At 40.7% G+C, this 23,208-nt stretch overlaps 3 protein-coding genes across 7 annotated transcripts in view; 2 read left to right on the forward strand and 1 right to left on the reverse strand.

Annotated features, from left to right (window-relative positions):
• The window catches only part of LOC119743039 (protein Hook homolog 3-like), a 35,550-nt gene extending 29,143 nt beyond the window's left edge, over positions 1–6,407 (reverse strand). For all 3 annotated transcript variants that reach the window (XM_038219363.1, XM_038219362.1, XM_038219361.1), the window contains exons 1-3: positions 6,236–6,407; positions 5,822–5,907; positions 2,014–2,137 (exon numbers count right to left, since the gene is read on the reverse strand). In XM_038219363.1, the coding sequence (XP_038075291.1) occupies positions 2,014–2,137; positions 5,822–5,907; positions 6,236–6,274 (249 nt within the window). In that variant the 5' untranslated portion in view covers positions 6,275–6,407. The remainder of the gene's footprint in view (positions 1–2,013; positions 2,138–5,821; positions 5,908–6,235) is intronic.
• Positions 6,408–8,952: 2,545 nt separating this feature from the next.
• On the forward strand, positions 8,953–16,896 carry LOC119743221 (E3 ubiquitin-protein ligase RNF170-like). 2 transcript variants are annotated; one of them, XM_038219606.1, is made up of 5 exons: positions 8,953–9,113; positions 11,894–12,162; positions 13,823–13,896; positions 14,932–15,045; positions 16,249–16,896. In XM_038219606.1, exons 1-5 carry the CDS (start codon positions 8,983–8,985, stop codon positions 16,519–16,521), a joined length of 861 nt encoding a protein of 286 aa, XP_038075534.1. In that variant the 5' UTR covers positions 8,953–8,982; the 3' UTR covers positions 16,522–16,896. The 2 variants fall into 2 exon arrangements, with proteins under 2 accessions (XP_038075534.1, XP_038075536.1); XM_038219608.1 differs by having other exon boundaries at positions 11,897–12,162.
• A 4,910-nt stretch (positions 16,897–21,806) lies between these two features.
• The window catches only part of LOC119742606 (ubiquitin carboxyl-terminal hydrolase 24-like), a 99,203-nt gene continuing 97,801 nt past the window's right edge, over positions 21,807–23,208 (forward strand). For both annotated transcript variants that reach the window (XM_038218722.1, XM_038218724.1), the window contains exon 1: positions 21,807–22,246. In XM_038218722.1, coding sequence (XP_038074650.1) covers positions 21,956–22,246 — 291 coding nt within the window. In that variant the 5' untranslated portion in view covers positions 21,807–21,955. The remainder of the gene's footprint in view (positions 22,247–23,208) is intronic.

Consider the following 23,208-nt stretch of genomic DNA (forward strand, 5'->3'; position numbering starts at 1 on the left):
TGTGTATTTATACATGTACTTTGCTTCGAATGACATCAAAGTGCTAAGGGACAATAATATTAGTTCAACAGGAATGTCTCTGAATGTGCATGTAGTATTTGGACCAACATTAGGCACAGGAAACACTGAGATTTATAACACAGGTAAAAAACATGAGTTCTATACATACTTTTAACCCTAAAAGGGCCAGGTTATTTTGACCATCTCTCAGCCGGGTGGGGGCGGATTCCACCACCCCCCCCCCAGATCTCGGCCATCGAGTGACAAAAAAATTTGAAACTCTGTACATGCATAGAGCAACTCATCATGAACATACCCAAGAAATTTCATGACTATAGGTCGAAGGGTTTTGGAATTATGGGTAATTAATTATTCATATGTAGGAATGGTAATTGTGCTCTGTGCACATGACGTATATGGGAAAGCTAAGTTTTCACGGCGCGTAGCCCCGGAATTTTTTTCACTACGCGGCAACCCATGGTCCGATTATTATGTTTTTGGTATCAAGATGCGCAAGGCTCGACGCTAAAAAGTCATAACAGCTCGGGCCGCGCAATTTATTTTTTAAAGGCTACTGTGGAAAAAGTTGGATCCCCCCCCCCCCCGGCTCTTTTAGGGTTAACTGGGCTTATTTGGTGTTAGTCAGTGAAAATTGAATGCACAATGAGTGCTTAACACAACATTGTCGCACATTTTGGGGGTATTTTTGAAGCTTTGATTTTTCATGACAATGCCAGATACACAAGAATCTTTTTGGATAATAAAAATATTGAAGATGCATTCTTTCCTAAAAAAAAAAAAAGAAAAAGAAAAACATGGGGAATTCCCCATTTGTTTTGGGCCAATTTTAAGGCCGATTTCTGGTTGGGGCCATATTGAGGGTCACCCAAATCAGGGAAGACATATACATGTATGTTGTTCTTTGTTTCACATAAATGTCAATACTACAAGTCAGAGATTACATTAAAATTAAAATATAGAAAAGTTAATGCAAAGTTCCAAGTTTAGGGGTATAATGGATAATTTTTTAACCCCCCACCCCCTAAAATTAAGGTGTGATGCATGATGGGTATTATTTTTCTATATTCCTTCTCTTCTGTAGTTGAAACAATGTACCAAAATTAAGCTTCCAAATCACTCTCATTCTCAAGATATGGGTCCTTAAAGTCAGTGACCAAAATAACTCCTGAAATCTGGAGGAAAAATACTGACAAAAAATCCTGCAATCAGAGGGAAAAAAAACAGACCAAAAATCCTGACAAATCTCACCCCCGAATATTTTGGTCAGTTACTTTTTGGACAGCTGCAAATGATGTACATTGTACATGTACTCTACCTTAAATACCATGTGAACAATACATGTACCAGGATGTATGACAGGGTATACAGGGTGTTTAAAAAAAAAAGGACACCCAACTTCAAAGAATGAGTATGGACAGACGATATGTTTACTGGCTATAAAACTGGTATCATCTGAAAGCGTAATCTCTATGCTTTTCAATGATACTATGTTTAGGTTTTCTGAGTCATGCATCAGTGAGCATCATTGTCTTGAAAACTGGATGCAAAAATGCAGTTGGTTCACTTTAATAAAAAACAAAAAACCACTGGGCACGGTGTGCCTATTGTTAAGGAAATGTCTGTGAAATGGCTTGAATGTTAATCCTCGGGAAAATGGCACATTGTTTTGAACATGGCTTGGTCAAAACCATTTCTTTTTATGCACTTGTGTCTTCTTCTTGAGTACTTATTCTCATGCACACCATGCCTATTGTGTTTGACATGAAAGTGAACCAACTGAAATTTTGCACCAAAATCTCATGACAGTGGCGCTCAGTGATGCATGACCCTGGAAATGTAAACAAGGTATCATTGAAAAGCATAGAGTTTACGCTTTCAGATGATACCAGTTTTATAGCCATTAAACATTTAGTCTGTCCATACTGGTTCTTCAAAGTTGGGATTCCTTTTTATTGAAACACTCTGTACAAGGGACTGTGGGATATTTCTTACATCGTTGTAGAAATCCAGAATCCCTTCCAGGACCTTCTTCAAGTTGCTGACACGTATACGCCAGCTGTCACCGACTTCCCTCCTTATGCGGCTATACCAACCCGTGTTAAAAAATGTTGGTGCTCTGTAGAAGACATGAAGAAAGCAAAATTGAAAATATAGTTGGGTACTGATAGCATCTACCACAATACATGCAAGAGTTATAAAAGTTAGGTCGAATCCACGTCATCGCTGCTCATTTTCATTGACTGTTAGTTTTTTTTCTTCTCTAAATTTAATTTCAATTTAAGGGAAAAATAAGAGAATAAGAACCTAAGTGTCTTGTAATGATTCAGTGGTAAAACTGAATTAAGTCAAATAAAGAAAAAATGTTTGGCGTCCCTGCCCGCTTCCTTCTTTAATCCGAACAAAATTATAAATTTTAAACAGTGACATCATTCTGGCCTCTTTGTCTGTTGCATCTAGCCCATATAAAGCTGATATATGTCATTTCCTGAGTCCAAGTGGCATCCATTAAAAAAAAGATGGCGGCCATCTTGAAAAATAGCCCGGTCGGTCGGGCTGGTAAGGGAAAAAAGGAGGTCCTTCATTTTTGCAAAAAGGCAGGACGCTAAACATGTTTTTTTTTACTTGGTCTTATGCATGGCTTGTCACCTAAAGCTTTGGACCCAAACCCAAGGCTTCCGAGATGCAATTAAACCTACTTGAATGAACAAAGTCTTTATGATTCACTGGTTCAGCACAATGCACAAAAGGTAACAATAGCCAAGGACATTATGCTGCACAGCTTTCACTTGTTCTGCACCGCCCATTAAATTTACAGCTTGCTGCCCAAGATAGGGTATACAATGTACATGTACGCACATGCACATGTACAGCCCTTCGAAGTAGCGGCTTTCTATGAAAGTGAAAAGCATGAACAAGGAAGTGCGACAACGAAAGGGAATTTAAGATTTCAGTGACTACTGGAAATTTAAATAGTTTGCCACAATTTGATCAATGTGTACTTAGTTCCCAACTGAGGAATTTTCTAGGGACAACTTAACAATAGGCTGACATTTGTGACATTAGGAAAGTCAATTCATCACATTCACATAAAGTAATCATGAAAAGAGTTACTTCACTTGTTTACATGTTTATTACTAAATGCAGGGTCGCTATAACTTTTTTTTTTCACTAGCCAGCCGGACCAGTGAAACAGACACTTACATGTAACTAGTCCGCGGGCCTTTTCACTAGTCCGCGCATGTTTTTTTTATTCGTTGAATATAATTTTTTTCTTCTTCGAACTAGAATGTCAGCAAGAACAATGCGCATGCATAGCATAAATTGAATCATCAGGCAATCTTGCAAGTGTTTTCAACAAACAATAAAAAACAGCCAAGCGTTACCGGCGTAAGTACCAGCATTATACAAGACCTTGAAATAAATGCAGAAAGCGAAAAATATATACACACAGAAAAGGCAGATCAAGTTATGTGAATTAAGTCGCAGAAATCTTCTACCCCTCTCGATGTTTTTGGGACATTTTTATGATTTTTACGATGTCAAATTCGACCATTTAAATTACAATACATAGGCCATGATTTTCCAAGGAGGTCAGCACATGGCAATACTGTCTGTATTTGATTTTATATATTTGCAATTTCCACGCAATGATGACACAGATGAATAAATTAAAGGAAGAACATCGCATGTAACCGTCGCATTCATGCAGACCAATAGCCCAGAGTACACAGAGGGCGCTATGTCAACTTGCTCATTCATAAAAAGGCCAGACAGTATGCTGGAGAATGCGTACGGAGTCTGTGTCCTGTCATTGCCTGTAGGCCTACATTTTAAAGCTGTAGTCCATCATTTGCAGCCATCCGTAACTTGCATAATTATTGTTGAAAAACATACTTGGTTGAAAGATAGTAAGTGGACTAAACTCCTTGTGAAATTATTCTTTCTGGCAAGCTGTCATTTAGAAGTAATCAACGAAAGAAGGCCTTTCTAACGGTGCCTCTTAAGACGCACCGTTTGAAAATTTAAATTAGTAGTTCGTTTTTTTTATTTGGCGAAGCACGCACAAGCATTTGCACGACGCACACACGCGCGGTTGCTTTAATTCGTCAGCTCAGTGAGAACGCGTCTCGGACGCTGAATTCAGGCCCAATTCAAAACATGATTCAGCAACTTTTGATTTGAAATTGAGATCCCAGCGGAAGCGTAACACCCGATGACTGTTTCATGCACTATCGGTTGCGGTTCCAGTACCGCAGCTGTGATGCGAGTGGTAAACCTCATATGAGTGCATGAAACAGTCATCGGGTGTTACGCTTCCGCGCGACGTCATGCGCCAACAGCCAACAGCCAACCGGCAAAAACGACTAGTTGACAGCCTGGTAACCGACCGCCATTCATTGTACACAATTTTTTTTTGTGCACAAACCAATTGCGGTCCTGGCCATGCCTGCAAGGTTGTCAGGTTAGCGGTTATTCCTCCTTTTTTCACTGCAATTGTAGGCTGAATCTTCATCGTGGATCGTTTTTTACTTCAAGGACCTGTGTAATGGTTATTCCAGGCAAGTTTGGGGTGAGTTGCAGTTGCAATTAGTGTGTAACAGGGACAAAATTGAACATTTTCCAATAATTTTTGGGGGGACCTGCCTATACTATCGGTTACGAGAAAAACTAGCTCCAGCCCTAATAGACAACCCAATGATAAAACTCAGGGCCGGGTAGCCCCACTAGTGTGGCCGTCGGTATGCTGCGCTGAACCTTTGGCCACACACCGTGGTACCGCGCGCTACTGAGGACGAAGTTTTCATAAAAATTCAGGGCAGTTTCTTACATTCTCAGTTTCTTACTTTCTTATGGTTGTATTCTATGATGTCTCACCTGTCACTTCTGGGATGCTTAGGTCTAATGATGTTCCATTTTCCGAGATATTCTTCAATCTTTCTGGAGCCCATATGCACTCGTGAAACGTCTGGTGGTGGCAGCCATTTTGAATGTGACAAGAGATGACCTCAAGCTGTGACGTCGCGTTTATGCAAATTGCTTGTCGAGCGCGCGAGGGCGCGAGTTGCAAATGCGACGGCTGTTTCCTGTGCCGTAGATCCTGAATAGAGATCGGTGCACGTGGCCCCCTGACGATAAATGCATGGTACAGGAAACAGCCGTCGCATTTGCAACTCGCGCCCTCGCGCGCTCGACAAGCAATTTGCATAAACGCGACGTCACAGCTTGAGGTCATCTCTTGTCACATTCAAAATGGCTGCCACCACCAGACGTTTCACGAGTGCATATGGGCTCCAGAAAGATTGAAGAATATCTCGGAAAATGGAACATCATTAGACCTAAGCATCCCAGAAGTGACAGGTGAGACATCATAGAATACAACCATAAGAAAGTAAGAAACTGAGAATGTAAGAAACTGCCCTGAATTTTTATGAAAACTTCGTCCTCAGTAGCGCGCGGTACCACGGTGTGTGGCCAAAGGTTCAGCGCAGCATACCGACGGCCACACTAGTGGGGCTAAGGGCCGGGTAACTCCAGCTAGGAAAGTTGCATGCCTGATTACAATCATTTTGACTCGCCAGCCAGACTACTTAGGGAATGGATATGACGAGTCCGCCGCTTTATTTATTTACTCGCATTTGGCAGGCGGACTACCGCTAAGGTCGAACCCTGCCAAAACATCTAGTTTTCATAAAACTGGACTTGAGTTTTGAATCTAAGTAACAGACTCTAAGTGGAATGAAATTCTCATTTGGAATGGCGGCTTTTGTTACTCAACATGTACTGTGAGAGTTGTACTTACATTTGGCAGAGAATTTGACTCAGGGCAACGCCATCTGTGAGCTCGGCTACAGTTTCTGGACTGTTGTCCAAATTAAAAGTTTGTACCTGTAAAAAATGAATTAGAAATCGTAAGATAACTGTTTCCACTGTACAGTATATGACCAATAGTATACAAGAGATTGCTTACTGTGTGGTCTAGCTCACCTGCATCTAAAAGCTACGTGGTCATATTTCTACGCACTCACCTTCAATGTGTGTGTGATAACGAGCGCGCTACCTGCGCAGATTATGGAGCGTCGAGGATACACGGTTTGCGATTGTGTGAACACTGAAGAATAAAGTTTAGTTCGCCATAAGCGCCACTCGATCACTGAAAAATCAACTATGATTTTCACATGAAGCAAGACAAAAACAAGCGATCCAATACACTTACCCAGGTGAGAAGACTCTCACAAAGTTCATGATTCGTCATTTTGATGAAATCACTGCCTAGAAAGAATTAAAACCATGAGAGAAAGTCACTTCCCAATTTCAACCCGGACGGTAAACACTCAACCTGCATTTCCTTTCGATGAAATGTCTACGTACCACAGCTGCAACATCACAACCGGAGCGATGATAATTATGATAATATATGTACACGTCACTCGGTCGCGCGCGGTCGCCCTGAATGCGGCAGGCCCACCCACTAAATCGACCTCAGCGATAATTACGCGTACTTCGAAACAATTATCTAAAATGCTCACAAATCTCCAAGGTGTTTAAGACACCCATTAAATTAAAGCTTATTTCATCACATTTTATTTTCAGTTCATACTTTGATGGTAATTTGACGACTTTTGGAAGAAAATTCCATCTAAAGATGATCACCTCATCCCATCACCATTTTGAAAAATGACGCCTGTGCTCCATTGCAAATAAGTACAGCAATTTTAGGGCTCAATTTCATTCGAATTTCACAGAAAAACGAGCTCGCACTCCTGTGCACGGCTTCCACCTGTCTATATTCAAGTATATGGTCCACTAAATGCTCGAATAGCAAAGCAAGAGCATACAAATCGTGATTTGGCCCGCCGAGGCAATTTTGGGCCGATAATACAGGTCTAGCGTGCTTTTATCAACATATCATAAGTGGTTTTTTTTAACAAAAGTTTCAAGTTGTATTTTTTTAAAACAGGACAAACATTTTATTTCTCTAGTTTAGACGTTTTTAATCCTCTGAATAGGGCCTATATGCTATCATATCTGGATTGTTTTGCGCTCATAATGCTAACTTTCATTGAAAATTTGAGTATTTTGCTCTATGTCTCATTCAAAATGGAAAAAAAGCAAGTGTTTGTGCTTACTTTTCTGCTTAGTTATTGTTTTTTAATCCCCCGGCCGGTCCAATTTGGTATGTTGACATTGTCACTTGCTCTTAACTTTATTTCCACCAATGAACAATTTGAATGTTTATTTTTTAATAAAACTTTTCCCCACTAATTTTAGTTTCTGCAACCCTCTGAAAAGGCCTTTATTTTGGATTACTTTTGCACGAAAAAGTGAATTTAGTAATTATTCCATAACGAAACATTGGTATATTTTTTCATTCGATGCGTCATCCAAATATGAATAACTTTGAACACTTAAATTGTTAGGGGGAAAAAGCATAAAGCAAGTAAAAATGAATACACTTATTTCAGGGTGAAAATCGGTGAAGGCTTGAAAACTTTTACGGATCAGAAGTTCAAATTTCTAGCTGGTATTGAGCTTGAGGACTTCGCCACTTTTGATTGGGATAATCATTTGCATGCGTTATGTAACTGATAAATACTTCTTTTCCATTTTAATTGGCCGGAAAGCCTTAGAAATAGTGAAACATCCTTTGTCTAATAACACCAGTTACACCTTTGTGTTGAGATTCTTAATAAAGTGGGAAAAATCGTCTCCATCAACCAGCATTCGCTAACCGTAGATGCGTGCATACAAACATATACAAATGTACCTGCTTTATATTGGATATGCATTATTCATATCTGAACGGCCCATGACCCGCTTGCGATTCAGAAATGGTTGTGATGTAAGCTCTTAATATTCGCCGGTTATGTTTCATTGGTGAACAGTACAGATATGATTCACCGCCACGCGTCGGGGGCGTCTTCGGGAACAGAGTACCAATGAAGAGCACCGCCGAACACTCCTCGAACGCAGTAAACAGCCGTCTACAGTCTCGAACGCAGTAAACAGCCGTCTACAGTCACTGTCTCCGCGCATGCATAATGTCCGAGATCGACGTATTTATTTTGCGGAAGTGGGCACTTTTTTGTTTTACCCTTTTCCAGATTCTTGATGAAGCTTAATTTGCGCATCCTTGCTGGCGTAAAATCATGTACGGTTTTGCTGTGTTGTGTTAAGAAATCTCTTCTCCTGAGTAATAGCGGCTGGAAAAGAGGCAATCAACTACACGTCGAATTGTTGGTCTGGGTCCTGAACTTCTTTCCACGTTCACCTTCGGAATAAAACTCCGTAAAAGCATGGGCACATACTATTACTTTAGCCAGTGTTTTCACTTGCACGGAAACATGCACTTTGATTCGGTCCTACTAAAGCGCGTCAACAAGCGTCAACAAGCGTCAACAAGTTTTAGTAGTCGTTAAGTGCGCGTCAACAAATTTTGTATAGGCTTTTGAACAATAAAAACAGCTTTATATGGTAGAAACAGCAATAATGAACATCTTCTGCATATCAATTAAAGTTAAAATTATTTTAAAACTTGTTTTTTTGAACGCGAAATGTACGGCGAATTTGTCGATAAAAGTTGGCCGCCATCTTGTTTATGTGTAGCTAGCCGTACTACGCATGCGTGAAGTGTAAAGAGCCATACTACGCATGCGCGAAGTCTACAGCGCCATCCAAACAAGATGGCGGCCTACTTCTATCGACAAATTCGTCGTACATTTCGCGTTCAAAAAACCAAGTTTTAAAATAATTTTAACTTTAATTGATATGCAGAAGATGTTCATTATTGCTGTTTCTACCATATAAAGCTGTTTTTATTGTTCAAAGGCCTATACAAAATTTGTTGACGCGCACTTAACGACTACTAAAACTTGTTGACGCTTGTTGACGCTTGTTGACGCTTGTTGACGCGCTTTAGTAGGACCCCTTTGATTGTGTGAAGTAAAGTAAAATCGCTGAAAAATGGAATCCTCTGCACCTACCGATGTCATGCAGACAGGGACAATTATTGAAGGTGTTGGTGATGAGCTTGTGCACGCCTTCGGAATTGTTCTTGTCCTCGCACTTCCGTTTGTCATTGCGTATTTCAACAGGTAAACACAACACTGACTCACTGGCACAGTGACCGAGGTACACTGAGTGCTACTGCTGTCACGCCCCAACTATCGCATCAGTGCAGTCCCAACTATAGTTGGGACTGTCCCAACTATAGTGCGGCAGTTGGGTCGGCCCAACTATAGTTAGGACTGGAGTTGCGCCGGATGCTTCATGCTTGATAGATCTTGTTGGATTAAATGTTCCGCGCGCGGCGCTGGCACCGTGTATTCGTCGTGCATGCATGCCGCAAGGCTGGCCGGTCACGTGGTCCTGCCTAGTTGGATGAGTTGTCCAGCTGCTGGGTTTTATTGTCCAGCAACATTTTGCAAAATTCAAAGATTGCCATGGCCGGCCAACTCTAGATGGGCCCCACCCATAGCTAATGTCAAAGGTCCCAAGTAAAGTCGGACAGTATGTAACAGAGCTGTAGTGTAGGGAATGTTTTATAGTCGTACATCAATGTAAACTACAGTTGGGACCGCCAAATAAAAAGATTGGAGTGGCCCAAATAAAAAGATTGGAGTGGCCCAACTATAGATTCGCCCCATCAATAACTAATTTCAGTGGTCCCCAGTAAAGTCAGACGTGTATCAGAGCTGTAGGGAACGTTTTACAGTTGTACATCAATGTAAACTATAGTTGGGACACCGCAAAATAAAAAGATCGGAGTGGCCCAACTATAGATGGGCCAGCCCAACAGTGGAACTTACAGTTGGGACCGTCCCAACTATAGTTGGGACAGGCCCAACTATAGTTGGGCCAGCCCAACTGTGGAACTACAGTTGGGACAGGCCCAACTATAGTTGGGACCGATGCGATAGTTGGGGCGTGACACTGCTACTGACACTGACAGTCATCATCTGATCATACAGTCGAACTAGCGCGCGCCGCATGCACCCAACACAGAGTGGGCATCCTTCATGGGGCCCAGTGTCACTTTAGCCCAGGTTGGACTCCTCTGTTGTGTACAGTACACGCGATGGAGTCCAGGGTATGAACTTTTGCTGCCATAACAAAAAAAAATTGACAACAAATTGTTGTCATATTTTTACCTGATTACACCACTCGATCTCTACTCTTCAGCGGTTGGTACCGGTTGTGTACAAAGTCTATTGAGTGTCTAGCTCTATCTACTGAGTGGAAGGCTGGAAGTTGAACTTCGATAGTCGGTACCCTCCGTACAGAGGGTACCGAAGTTCCAGCGCTCCACCTAGTAGAGCCATGGAGCTATAACTCCATGGTAGTATTGAGAGTCAAGACAATTTTCCGTTTTCCTAGTTCCTGATTTTTCCTAGTTCCGGAACTAGTATGGGGCGCCGTTTGTCAAATAGTTATTTAGCCAATTTTAAGCATGTTTTTACCATGGTTTAGCTGGTAATCCTTACTTTACAAAATCCTTATTTTGTACGAGTTCTGTTCAAAACTGACTTTTGCAGATGACTGTCCAGTACCAAAGTGACTTTTGCAGGCTAAAGAAGTCTTTTTTCTTCAGACAAACTCATGTTAGTTATAATTTTGAAAGCACTTTCAAAGAAAATGTGACTTTCCTACCTTTTTTTGCAGTTCGCCATCTTGCTTTTTAAATTTATTTTCTGTTTGTCATCGTCGTCTTTAACCTCTCATAAATCAAAACCCCGCCCTCTTTCTACAAAATTAAACCTGCTGATATTCAAGAGGTGTCATTGCCAAATGTTCAAATGTGTCAATAAATATCAGAATGTCACTTTTGAGTGTTATAGTCAGCTGTTTGTTTTGGTGAGTCTTTTAACCTTATATAGGAAAGGGGTCCTAAAAGTAAGGATTACCCTTTGTATCAACATTATGATTCATAAACCTTGAAAAACATAAAGTCATTGTTTACAAATAATGGAAACTGGCAGGGTGTGCAAATTCATGGTTTGCAAACCATGAAAACTACACTCTTGTACACTTGTGTGGTTTATACATAATGAACAATGATCAACGATGTGCAAGTTCATGGTTTATAAACATGAAAACTACACACTTTTACACTCTATGGTTTACGAATAATGAACAACGATGTGCAAGTTCATGGTTTATAAACAGTGAAAAACACACTTGTATGCTTCTATGGTTTATAAATAATGAACAACCATCAACGAAGTGCAATCTCATGGTTTATAAACAATGATAAGGACACACTGAAAAACAATAAACGACGCGTAATTTCATGGTTTATTGACGCGTGCAACGCAGTGTTTCATAAACGTTTAGATCCAAGTTATGGTTTACCAAACCCCTATTATTATGTCAAACTCGTCAATACTGAACTACTGGTGCCTGGCCCATTGAGCGTACGTACTGAAAGCTACGCACGATCGGTCGGGATCCAGTGTAAAAAAAAAAGGAGAGATAGCGAGGGCGCTCTTTGTATCGACCGCGTATTGCCATTTTTATGGCCAGCGACACTAACTTGATCGGCTGTCAGTAATGCCTCCTTATTCACTGCAATTGTAGGCTGAATCTTCATCGTGGATCGTTTTTTTCATCCTGGAGCAGTGCGGAGGATTTCAAGTATAATCTAGGCCTAAATGTATGCACGGCTGAGCATAAACAACACAAGGTCCGGCCTAAGACCTTGACACAGTGCATCCTCAAAAATCAGCCACACATTTTTGCCATATGGCCTCCATCCTATGAAATAGGATTTTGGGGATTTTTGGGAAGTTTAGGGTTAATGTTATACAAGCCAATTATATCTGAAAATATTCATGAAAATATTCTTTCATATTTGGGACTTTTTTTTTGTTAACAGTAGAAACCAAGCCACAACTGAAGCTATCCACCCGGAAAATGAACAGCGCGTTTACGAGGCCAGACAGCGATTGGGCGTGGATACAGAGACGGCAAGTGTCAACCGTCAACAACAACAACAACAGCAACAGCAGCCACAAGATCAACAACAAAATGGCAGTACCCAGTTACCGCCGGCTAGGCACAGATACAGCACAGATCCCACCTGCCCAGTCTGCCTCAGTGATTTAGCCTACGCAACCGAGACAAACTGTGGCCATGTTTTTTGTGGTATGTGTTGATGACTTCCATACAGCTATGTAAGATTACAAAAAAGCTAACTCGCTGTACGCATTGTAGCCTGCTGGGCCTATCTACTACATGTAAAAAAAAAATGTCCTACTTTTGATCCTGAATAACTCTGTTTACAAATGGAATTAAACCAAAATTTTAGATCATGTAAACATTGCATTACACTTTTATGGAGCCAGTTTCATCAGCTTTGTGCAAGAGGGTAAGATTAAACGCCATACGAAAGAAATAGTCATTTTTAGAATCTGCCACTTTCAACTTGGTGTTCTCCAATGTCGATACAGCGCTGGATACAGTGGCGGAAGGCGCGTGCTGTGGCCGAAAGCTTCTGAAGGAATGGCACACCTTGATTGTTTTTCGCAACACAAGATCGAGGAAGTTTACAATGACATCAGGGGTGATCCTGCATTCCTTCAGAAGTTTTCGGCCGCAGCACGTGCCTTCCGCCACTGTATCCAGCGCTGTATCAACGTTCTGAAAAAATCGACAGAACAATAGAAAGGTCAAAATTGTGAAAGAAAAATCCCGATGCCAACTCTGTGGACCAAGTGTGTTTAAAAGAACTTTTATATTGCAAAAACCAGTGGGTCATAGGCGTAAAAAGACAAATTGGGCGTTTACGGTTACCCGACGTATCCCAATTATCAGGCCAAATTGCAGGCATCCATTTTTTTATTGCCATATTGGCCAAAAATTTAAAACGATTAATATTTGAAAACTAAAAAATTCTTCCCTTGTTTGGTATTGGTCAGTTAAACAGGTTAATTACATTTGCAAACAGAGTAATGTTAAAGGTACCCTAAAGCAAACAAAGTAAGTATATTAGACGGACAGACAAACGTAAAAATAAATTTTCAAAATAGAATTGTTTTTCTACCTACCTACCTGGATACTTTTTAGAACACTACCGTAATTAGTCTACGGAATATTCCCCTTGAACACCAAGCGTCAATGATATGCGAGCAGGTTCGGCAACTAGACTACATCTTGCCTTCGAGATTCTGACCATTCAGATTTTCTGACCATTCGCCTTCTATATTGGGTCTTCGCAACATACTTTTACGTAGTGAATTGTGTTAGCAAAAATAGGCTGCGTCACGCGGCCTGTAACGATATGTTACGCGATGAACAAACGTCCTGCAGCTTTGAATGATCATCACATAACATTTTGAATAACGTGCGTAATGCGAATGCCCTCTTGCGCGTTCACGTCCATCTAAGATGAGCATTAGCGTAATCTATACGCGCAGCATTTTTCTAACAGTTTGAAAGCAAATGTCGGATTTCATTAGATCTCTATGCCCGTCGTTGTATTACAAAAACATGGCATCCAAATTGACGAACAGCTTAGTCCAGATTTCGGAACGAAATGACGTCATGTCGACTCCGATTGGTTGGTGCGTGGTTCGCATAAAGTTGCATGCTTATTATATCAGACGTTGGACCAGAGACAGAGAAGGCTCTGTTGGACAATGGGTGATGCTCAGACTACATTTGAATTGGCCAGAATTTTAAACTCATGTGAAATGCTTATCACATGACTTGAAATTTGGACATGAATTCATGATTGACTTTGTGATGGGTTATGATGATTTTTGATTATTTACAAATCTACTTTTTTTTTCTCTCTTTTGTAAAGGAAACTGTTTAATTACTTACTGGAGACATGGCAACTGGCTGGGTTCCATCAGGTGTCCTGTTTGCAGACAGCAGGTATGGACAAAACTCAGAAAGTCTTAAGGCCAAAAAAAAAACCTGCTACTTCCAATTACATGGCATTCGAAAATAGGGTAAGTAGGTAGGGAATTATTTTTGGGGGCCAAATTTTTTTTGTGCATGATCATATGGAGGCGTCTGCGTGAAGTCAAGGGTAAAAGGTAAAAAGTGATGGTTTTGAGTGTTTTTCCCTCATTTTTCCAATAAAAAAAATAGGGTAGGGGCTGTCAGAATAGGGTAGGTAGGGAAACCGGAAGCAGAACTATTATTTTTTTTGGCCTAAGGTATAGTTAAACAAAATTAAACATGGTTGAGTTCGGGTGGATAGTCGATATTAGCTCCCCTTGGTATGGGAAGTTGACAGACTAGTTCTTTGCCTCTGGAACTTCCAATACCTCGGTGAGCTAATATCGATTATAACACCTCACCCACAGATTCTGTGTCTTGATTGGCCGAGAGCAAGTCACATGGTACTTTCTATTTTGCCATTTTTCAGTGCACGGCCAAAAGTACTATACCCATAGCAACCAAAGTACTATACCCATAGCAACCAAAATACTATACGCACTGTGTGCAAAATGCATAGGAGTACGTTGCGCGTATTGTTTCCAAGCGCGAGCGCTACAGAGCTGGGTTCAAACATTTCGTGAAGGGGTAGTTAGAAAAATTGCAAGTTAATTTTCCACTAATTTCGTATTCAAATAGAAGTAATTTTTTATTGTATTCAGATTAAATTAATCAGATATCGCTTAAAATCAAGCAGAATGTGTGGGAGAGATGTTATAAAACAAATATTGACTGCTTTATGTCGTGGTGAGGCTTGAGAGGCTAGTTTTACTACACCACTCGAAGCAGTCAATATTTGTATACTATCCACCCTCAAACCATGTTTTCACTGAGCCTCAACCGTCTCCACTAGCTTACCCAATTTTGTAACAATTGCAGTTATGATTCCAATACCCGAGCTTCTTGGGTGTAAATGTGTAGATAGTGTTGCAGTCACTGAGGGGCTGTGTTTGTTCACATGCACAGGTGACTCTGTTACTGCCAATTTTCCGAGAGGTGGACCACACGACAGAGGACGCCCAAGCAGTGACCACGGAGATCAACAACTACAACAGACGATTCTCTGGGGAGCCGCGACCGGTGAGTAGAATGCATGAACATTTTATCGTAAAGGAAAACGATTTAGGTTCATTCCATGCCAACTGTCCTAACTTTTTAAGAAGTTGTCTAGTACCCGTCTCAGATTTCGTTGAATTTTTAATTATTTTAAAATACCTCTGTGGTTTTTATGAACATGTGAAACTTCAGCAGGCAACTCCAAATTTTTTGGTGAATAATGAACCCCTGTAAAATATGGTGTATTCCCTAATAGGGTGATCAGTGGTGCACCCAGGATTTGGCTGGGGGGCTCACAATTGTTTTGAAATATTTTTTAGAAGTTTGAATTTTTTTCAAAAAATGTTTCCCAAAATTTGTGGCTGCAGAATTTTGACTATGGGAATGGATTTTTTTGTTGTTGGTGCCTTGGTGGCGCAATTTACACCCCTATTATACTACTCAAAAAAATGCCACATATCACTTCGGTCAAATCGTGGAACTATAAAAAAAATTGACCCAAAAAAGAAAACAAAAATTGACAACCTCTCGGGGGGGGGGGGGGGGGGGGGCTCAAGCCTCCGGAGCGCCCCCCCCCCCCTTGGGTGCGCCACACAGGGTGATATAGGCCTTCAAAAAAAGAAAAAATATAATAACCCACACAACAGCAAAAGTGAAAAATTGAGGGGGACCATATTTTTCAGGGGGTCACTATCTCGCTAATGACTTGGGCATGTTGGATTTGGTAGCCAAATTTCCTAACAAGTACAGCGGTTCTTGGGAAAATTTCATCCAAATCTGGTCACCTGATACCTAACTTTATCATTGGTTTATCATTACTTACCTATGGTTCATGCTCAAACCTTCCTCCTTACAAGAGTAATCAGAATAACCGCAATCTTTAACCTTTGAACTTTGACCTTTGTACCCCTTCTTCATCCCCCCACCCCCTTTTTTTGCAGCTGATGGATTACATCCATATTTTTAGGGGGTCGTTATCTCGCTAATGACTTGGACATGTTGGATTTGGTAGCCAAACTTCCTAACAAGTAAAGCGGTTCCTAAGAAAATTTCATCCAAATCTGGTCACCGGACAACCTAAGTTTATCATTTGTTTATCATTACTTATCTATGGTTCATACTCGAACCTTCCTCCTTACAAGAGTTATCAGAATAACCGCAACCTTTAACCTTTGAACTTTGACCTTTGTACCCCTTCTTCATCCCACCACCATCTTTATTTCACAGCTGATGGATTACATCCACGATCTGCCCACCCTCCTGCGCCACGCCATGCGGGAGTTCTTCACTCTCAGCGGCCTGGTCTGGATGTTCCGTCTCCGCATCATCGTGTGCTTCTTAGCCGCCTTGCTCTACTTTGTCTCCCCGCTGGACATCATTCCCGAGGCCGTCTTTGGCGTGCTCGGTTTCGTCGACGACCTGCTCATACTGGTTCTCTTGCTGATCTACGTCACCATCATCTACCGGAGTTTCATTGCGGCCCGGGCAGCGGCTGTCTGACAGCACCTACCCTTCCACAGAATGGATCGCTCTGGATTTGGCCATAAGCTCTGCTCGCCTTTTTGTTTGTGTACATTTCTCACACTGTCTGACAGTACCTACCCTTCCAAAAAATGGATTGTTCTGGATTTGGTCATAAGACCCACCCATTTTGGGGGGTTTGTGTACACTTCTCACATTGGCTGTCTGACAGTACCTACCCTTCAACAGAATGGACCTTTCTGGATTTAGCCATAAGCTCCGCCCACTTTTTTGGTGTGTACATTTCTCACAGTGCTTGTGACCAAGTTCCATCCAATTGGTCAATTTGTACTGATTGACAGGCAGGAAGGATCCACTCCCTTTCCCTTCTCACAAAAAAAGCTGAAAATGCAATAATTCCACGCCAGTTATAAGCTCAACAATACTTACCCCTCATAAAGATGGACTGTTTCTTATTTATCCATAAGCCCGCCCACTTTTGGTTTGTGTACATTTTTGAGTGTCACCCAACCAAAAGTCATGGTCTAATTGGTCATTTCGTACTGACTGATCGACAAGCAGGAATGGACCATTCCCTTTCCCTTCTCGCAAAAAAAGGCTGAAAATGCAGTAGTTTCACAACAATTACCAGCTCAACAATACCTACCCCTCACAAGAATGGACTGTTCCTGGTTTATCCATAAGCCCGCCCACTTTTGGTTTGTGTACATTTTTGAGTGTCACCTGACCAAAAGTCATGGTCTAATTGAACAATTCCTACTGATTGGTTGACAGGCAGGAAGGCACCATTCCTCTTTCCCTTCTCACAAAAAAAGCTGAAAGTGCAGTAGTTCGCAACAATTATTAGCTCAACAATGCCTACCCCTGATAAGAATGGACCGTTCCGGATTGATCCATAAGCCACACCCACCTTTGGTTTGTGTAAAGTTTTGAGTGTGATGGAGCTACCCTGGTCATCGGACTCGAAATCCAGATCCAAGTAGTCAATGCACTGATTGATTGGCAAGAAGGTCCATTCCCTTTCTCTTCTATCAAAAAAGCTGAACATACATTTGGGCCGCAACAATAAAGTGCCTTCCCCTCATAAGAATGGACTGTTCCTGATTCAGTCATAAGCCCGCCCACCTTTGGTTTGTGTACATTTGTGAGTGTGATGGAGCTAGTCTGGTCACCTGACCAAAAGTCATAAACTGATAGGTCAATTTGTGCTGATTGTCAAGCAGGAAGGGACCATTCTATTAAAATACATTGGGCCCCCAGCAGTTTCTTGTTGACAGTTTCCACCCCTCATAAGAATGGACCATTCGAGATTTGGCCGTAAGCCCCGCCCTCCTTTGGTTCTTGTACATTTTTTAGTGTGATGGGGCTGCTCTGGTCACCTGACTAAAAGTCCTGATCCGATTGGTCAATGAGCACTGTTTGATTCACAGGAAGAAAGGGTCGATTCCTCTTCCCCTTACTTCAAAAAATGCTGAAAGAAATAGGCCTGCAATGATGTTTCATTTGAAATGATAATCGATCAGTATGTTGGTTATTTGGTAACATTTTCTCCGGTAGAGGGTTATATTAGACACAAAAGACGCTAGTAACAATTAATTGGCACAGTTATTTTTTAACCATAACTTGCAACTGCTATAATTCCTTCACTGACATAAGCCCGGTTTATACTTCACGTGAATGCGAATGCGAAGCGAATTTGACGTCATAAAAACATTCGCTGCGAAATTCGCCCGAGTTGAAATATGTTCAGCTTTTACGAATTCGCAGCGCGAATACTTGCCATGACGTCATAAATTCGAGGCGAGTATGAACTGGGCTTTAATATCTTCACTTCTCGTACATGTATAAAATGTAACGAAAATGACATATATGGTGATTGGTTGGAAATCGTCAAATGTCACAATCTCGATTGCACCATTTGAAATGGCCTATTGGTCGAGAGCCCGTCACATGGGTGGTTTTAAACAGTTGATAAAAAAACATCAACTGGTTTTAAAGTCTAACATTTTTTTTCTCACAACTCACACTACACTGGCACCGCTGCGTTCTGCGCCACATCGCGCAGTATGCACCATACGTGCGCCAATCTCCATATAAGGAGATTTTTAGTACTACTCGCGAGAGGCACGTACCATAAACATAGCTAGAGGTGTGCTTCACAAAACATTCTGTAAAATTGTTACACAAAATCATTGAAAACTTATAATTTTTGACTTTTTGACCCAAAGGTATTTATGAATGGGAATAAATATGTGGTTTTAAACAAGTACGGGACCTGTTCACAGGTAATGTGCCTCGCCTTCTGCTCAGGCCATCATCCGCTTCCAGGCCCCTACTAGCCGGTTTTAAATGTACTTGTTTAAATAAAACCGGCCAAGCAGAAATTTATCCCTTTTATGTAAGGGGTGTACCGTTCTCACCATTTTTTGTAGTTGGCATCTGCTCGAAGCAGCAGAGAGGTTTTGAAATTATTTTGAAAAAAAAAAAAAATGTTTAAGACGTGCAGGGTCAAAGCAAAACATTGTGCCTTCAACTTTTGATTCCTTTATGTAAATTCGAAATGTATATAATGCATCTAGCATGATGGAATTTAATGACTTGTATTAAATTCATGGATTGTTCAAAAGTTGAAGGAAAGGCTTTTTGAAGGAAAACTTGTTTATTGTTTATTTTGCGATTGAAATTTAGAAAGTATATGCTCTGTGTCGCTCATAGTCTGCTCTGAAATATGTACTGATGAACTGCGAAAACAAAATTAGACTTGTGCAAGTCTTAAAGGGCCCTTCGAATGTATTTGTTATGCAATTCTTGGAAGTGCACCTTTTTTTCATTTAACCCTATTTTAAATATCGCTTTGCCATTTTCAAGGGTATTTTGGTGCCTTTGGTGTTTATGCTAATAAAAATTTCCATATTCATGAGCAAAAGTGTGATGTCATTTCGGGCAGAAACCTCAATGTTACAGCTATTTCTGCACACAAAAAATGCCAGAATTTTGGATATTTTGCTGTCGCAAATTTGTTGATTCGTTGTTGTGTCAGTACATGGCAATAAGCCAATGAGCAAACATTTCTCACAAACATTTTCAATTAGCATATTTTTGAGTTCACAATTTGAACAGAAAACCCCTAAACTGAACAGTGCCCTCCTGAAATGACATCACAGCAACAGCGCCCTCAGTTGTCTGAAAAAGCATGGGCAATTTTAAATGTTTAACCAGTTTGCGCCGGGATTATGCTGACATTGACTTGACCCAGGTGTGGGATTGTTTTTCACAAACCTCGATACCAGACGGTATCTGCGGGTAGCACACCCAAATGTTTCCGGCCTCGCTCACTGTGAGCGAGTTGCTGACAGATATTTCTGGCCTCGCACGTTGCGTGTTTATCCGTCATCCTTTTTGAATACCGCAAAACCTTTGCGTTTTTACACGTCATCCGACGTGAACTGGTGAAAGAAGTGCACTTTTCAATAAAAATTTACCAACAAGGGATGTCAAATATTTTTCATACATTTAAGAGGAGTTGAAAGTTGCACAAAATATGTTCCCAAGTAAACTTCATGTCATGGATCCTTGAGTCGCAAGTGTCAGTCAGTCTGTGAGGCACAAAGGAAAAACCATTGTGCGTGCTACTGCCCCGTGCCACATTAGGCCAAAATAACCTTAGTTCTGCTTCTGTAACATGGCATTCTAAAATAGGGTAGGTAGGTAGGGATTTTTTTTTGGGGGGGGTGGCCAATTTTGTGCGTGTACAATCATATGGAGGCATCTGCGCACATACTGAAATTTGTATCCTTGTGGAGACATTTCTTTGTTCTCGTGTACTGAAGTTTTCGAGTTTGAAAGTACAGTTTCAAAATGCTCTTATGTTAACCAGAATTAATTTCCTTGGCTGAAATTCGGACTTAATATCCCTTTTCTAAAACTCTACCATTTGCGAGCCGACGGATCAACATACCTTGAAAATTCCTAGTTTTTGAGTAAAATCCATATATTTATTTTTGTGAAAACCTTGTGGAGACGTACTCATCTATAGAATTTGCCTTGTATACGTATACAATCTTTTGTTCCCTATTGTGTGCATGTCTCCAGAGGGCACGGTGTATCAGATCATATAGACAAGGGTAAAAGGTATAAATTGACAGTTTAAGGTATATTCTCAATTTTCCCATAAACAAAATTAAGTTAGGGGCTGTCAGAATAGGGTAGGTGGGGAAATTGGAAGCAGAGCTAATTTTTTTTTTTTTTGGCCTTTTCGGCTTTCGTCTATTGACAGGGGCCTCTGTGATCCAAAATATTGTCGGCATATTTCCAAATCATCAAACATTCAAATTATATTAGTGACTAACATTATATTATATATATTTATTAATAACCGGAATGTTGTACTCATTGCCCGTGCTTGTAAATTTTTGGGTGTGGCGTGAACTACGGCGATTATAATTTTGTACATTGATTGCAATATATGCACTAATTTCTTTAGAAATGCCTAATGTCTGTATTAAAGACGAATTGTCAACTCGTTTTATTTTGTAAACATTTTTCATGAAAAGTGGTCTTTTACATTGATCAAATTATTTGGAAATATTTTTGAATTAAAAAAAATCACTCTTACGCATAATTTGTCTGACTTTCATTGAGGTTTTTATTGAATGAGTGTCAAGGGCGGATCCAGTGGGGGGCCAAAGGGGGCCATGGCCCCCCCCCCCAAAACGAAACCAATTTTTTTTTTTTTTATGTGACATCGCAATAAAGGCAGGCAATGAGTACACCACCATCTTTTCCTCAAAAAACATTGGTTAAAGTGGTCAAAAATTGCCTCAGATCGCACCACAGAGCTTCTAGAATCCAAAATTTTTTCGGGGCCCTTAAGCGGGCCCCGAACCCCACGCCGTAATTTTATGGACCAACTTTTTGGGGGGACCAAAATTTTTTTTGGCCCCCTCAAAAATTGTGTTCTGGATCCGCCCTTGATGAGTGTTGTATTTTTAACTATTTTGACACAATTTCTCATGATAAACCTAATTTTAAAAGTAATGTTGTAGCAAAATTTGAATTGTTTTGCCAACAAAAATTGCATTTAAAAACAAAAATCAACAGGGGAATGAGAATGCAGTGCTCATTTCATTACTGGCTACAAGCAGCGTTAATTAATATATTAGGGAGAAAACAATGGAAAATCAAAAATGTGGATTATTAATTAAAGTTGACATGGACTTTTTCAAGGTTTAGGCCTTTTTAGGGCCTTCCCCGACCGAAAATGTGCAATCGCACTAGCGCCCTCTTTTGTCGCGTCTGTGCCATTTCATATTGCAACATGGCGACGTACAGTGGAAACCAATTTGGGGTGTTGCCGTCGTAAAAAAAATCACTTAGTTCCATTTCCCGGACATTTATCCACCCGCGATTGCCGTATTATCCAAGCCCCTGGCGCGCACTTATCGACTCGACCATGGAGCCCAGCGAAGACAACCTCCAAATGCTCGTCAGCATGGGTTTTTCCGACCTGACAGAGATCAAACGAGCGCTAGCGCTGAGCAAGAACGACGTGAACGAAGCGGTGGCGATCCTGACCAACGAGCAGCCGGGACTTTCCTACGACACGGTGGACGAAGTTGTGGAGATGTCGGAGGATCGGGGCGGGTCTGGCTCGGGCAAGTCGAAAGGGGAGCCGCGGCCCGAACTCAAGCTTAACCCGGATACTGCACCGCCAAGCTACGATGAAGCTGTTGAACCTGAAGAGGTGAAGCCAACATTTTGTTTCTTTCTCAGATATTTTGTTGGAAAGAATGTTGCATTTGCAACCTGACGCGCGCTACGTTGTGTACAAAATATAACGTTATGGAGAGTCAAGCAAATTGCTTAAGTATTTCCTAACAAAATTGAAAAATGTTTTTCAGTCCCAGATCCATGTCTCATCGTCATTTTTGCAATGACTGACCTGGCTTCATTGAGATGATATGAAGACAAAAGCAGTGTCAGGTTGCAACATTCTTTCCCTTTTGTTTATGCCTGCCAACCTTTAACTTTAATTAATCTACACAATACATGTAATGTCTGAATGTAGCAGACCCTATCTTTTTACATAGTCTAGTTCTAGTAATATTAACACCAATAATGGTTAACACAAACATAAGTTTTCAAAATGTTCAAAAGTATTGAGACAGAAAATACAAATTTCTTGTCCTTTTTCCACTTCCAGTTGATGCCACACAAATCAGCTGCAGCGCAGTCTGATTTTTTTGCAATCACAGCGCCTCATGGCATATTACGGCAATATGATCATCTTCATATTTGCATATTCACTGGTTTCTTTAATTTATTTTTAAAATAATTGAATTTTTTTCTTATTGTTTTTTAATTTATTTAATTGGATTGTTTGTTCTCACAGGCTCGACAATGTGAAGGGGGTTCAATATTTCGCTACCATGATTACTGTATTTTATATGCACACATTTCCACACAACTATCTATGAAATGTGAATCAGGCTTTCTTATTTGTATCAAAAATCTGGTAAAAAAGAAAAGCACTATTTAACAATTTGAATGACCTCTGTCATGACATTAGGTAGAGAGACATACTGAGATACACATAAGCCAAAAAAAGATTTCCATTTATGCTTCTGAGCTGAATTGGGGTCGGTCAAAATTGCCTGCACATGCATAATGTGTGTCTAATACACATTGTCGCCCAATTTGAGGGTG

The sequence above is a fragment of the Patiria miniata genome, unplaced genomic scaffold (genome assembly GCF_015706575.1).
Source record: "Patiria miniata isolate m_02_andy unplaced genomic scaffold, ASM1570657v1 HiC_scaffold_6, whole genome shotgun sequence".
NCBI classification, from domain to species: Eukaryota; Metazoa; Echinodermata; class Asteroidea; order Valvatida; family Asterinidae; genus Patiria; species Patiria miniata.

Coding starts and splice junctions, on each gene's coding strand:
- LOC119743221 (XM_038219606.1), top strand. CDS start 8,983: ATGGAATCCTCTGCACCTACCGATGTCATGCAGACAGGGACAATTATT. Junction 9,114..11,893: donor GTCATTGCGTATTTCAACAG/GTAAACACAACA, acceptor TTTTGTTAACAG/TAGAAACCAAGCCACAACTG. Junction 12,163..13,822: donor CTGTGGCCATGTTTTTTGTG/GTATGTGTTGAT, acceptor TCTTTTGTAAAG/GAAACTGTTTAATTACTTAC.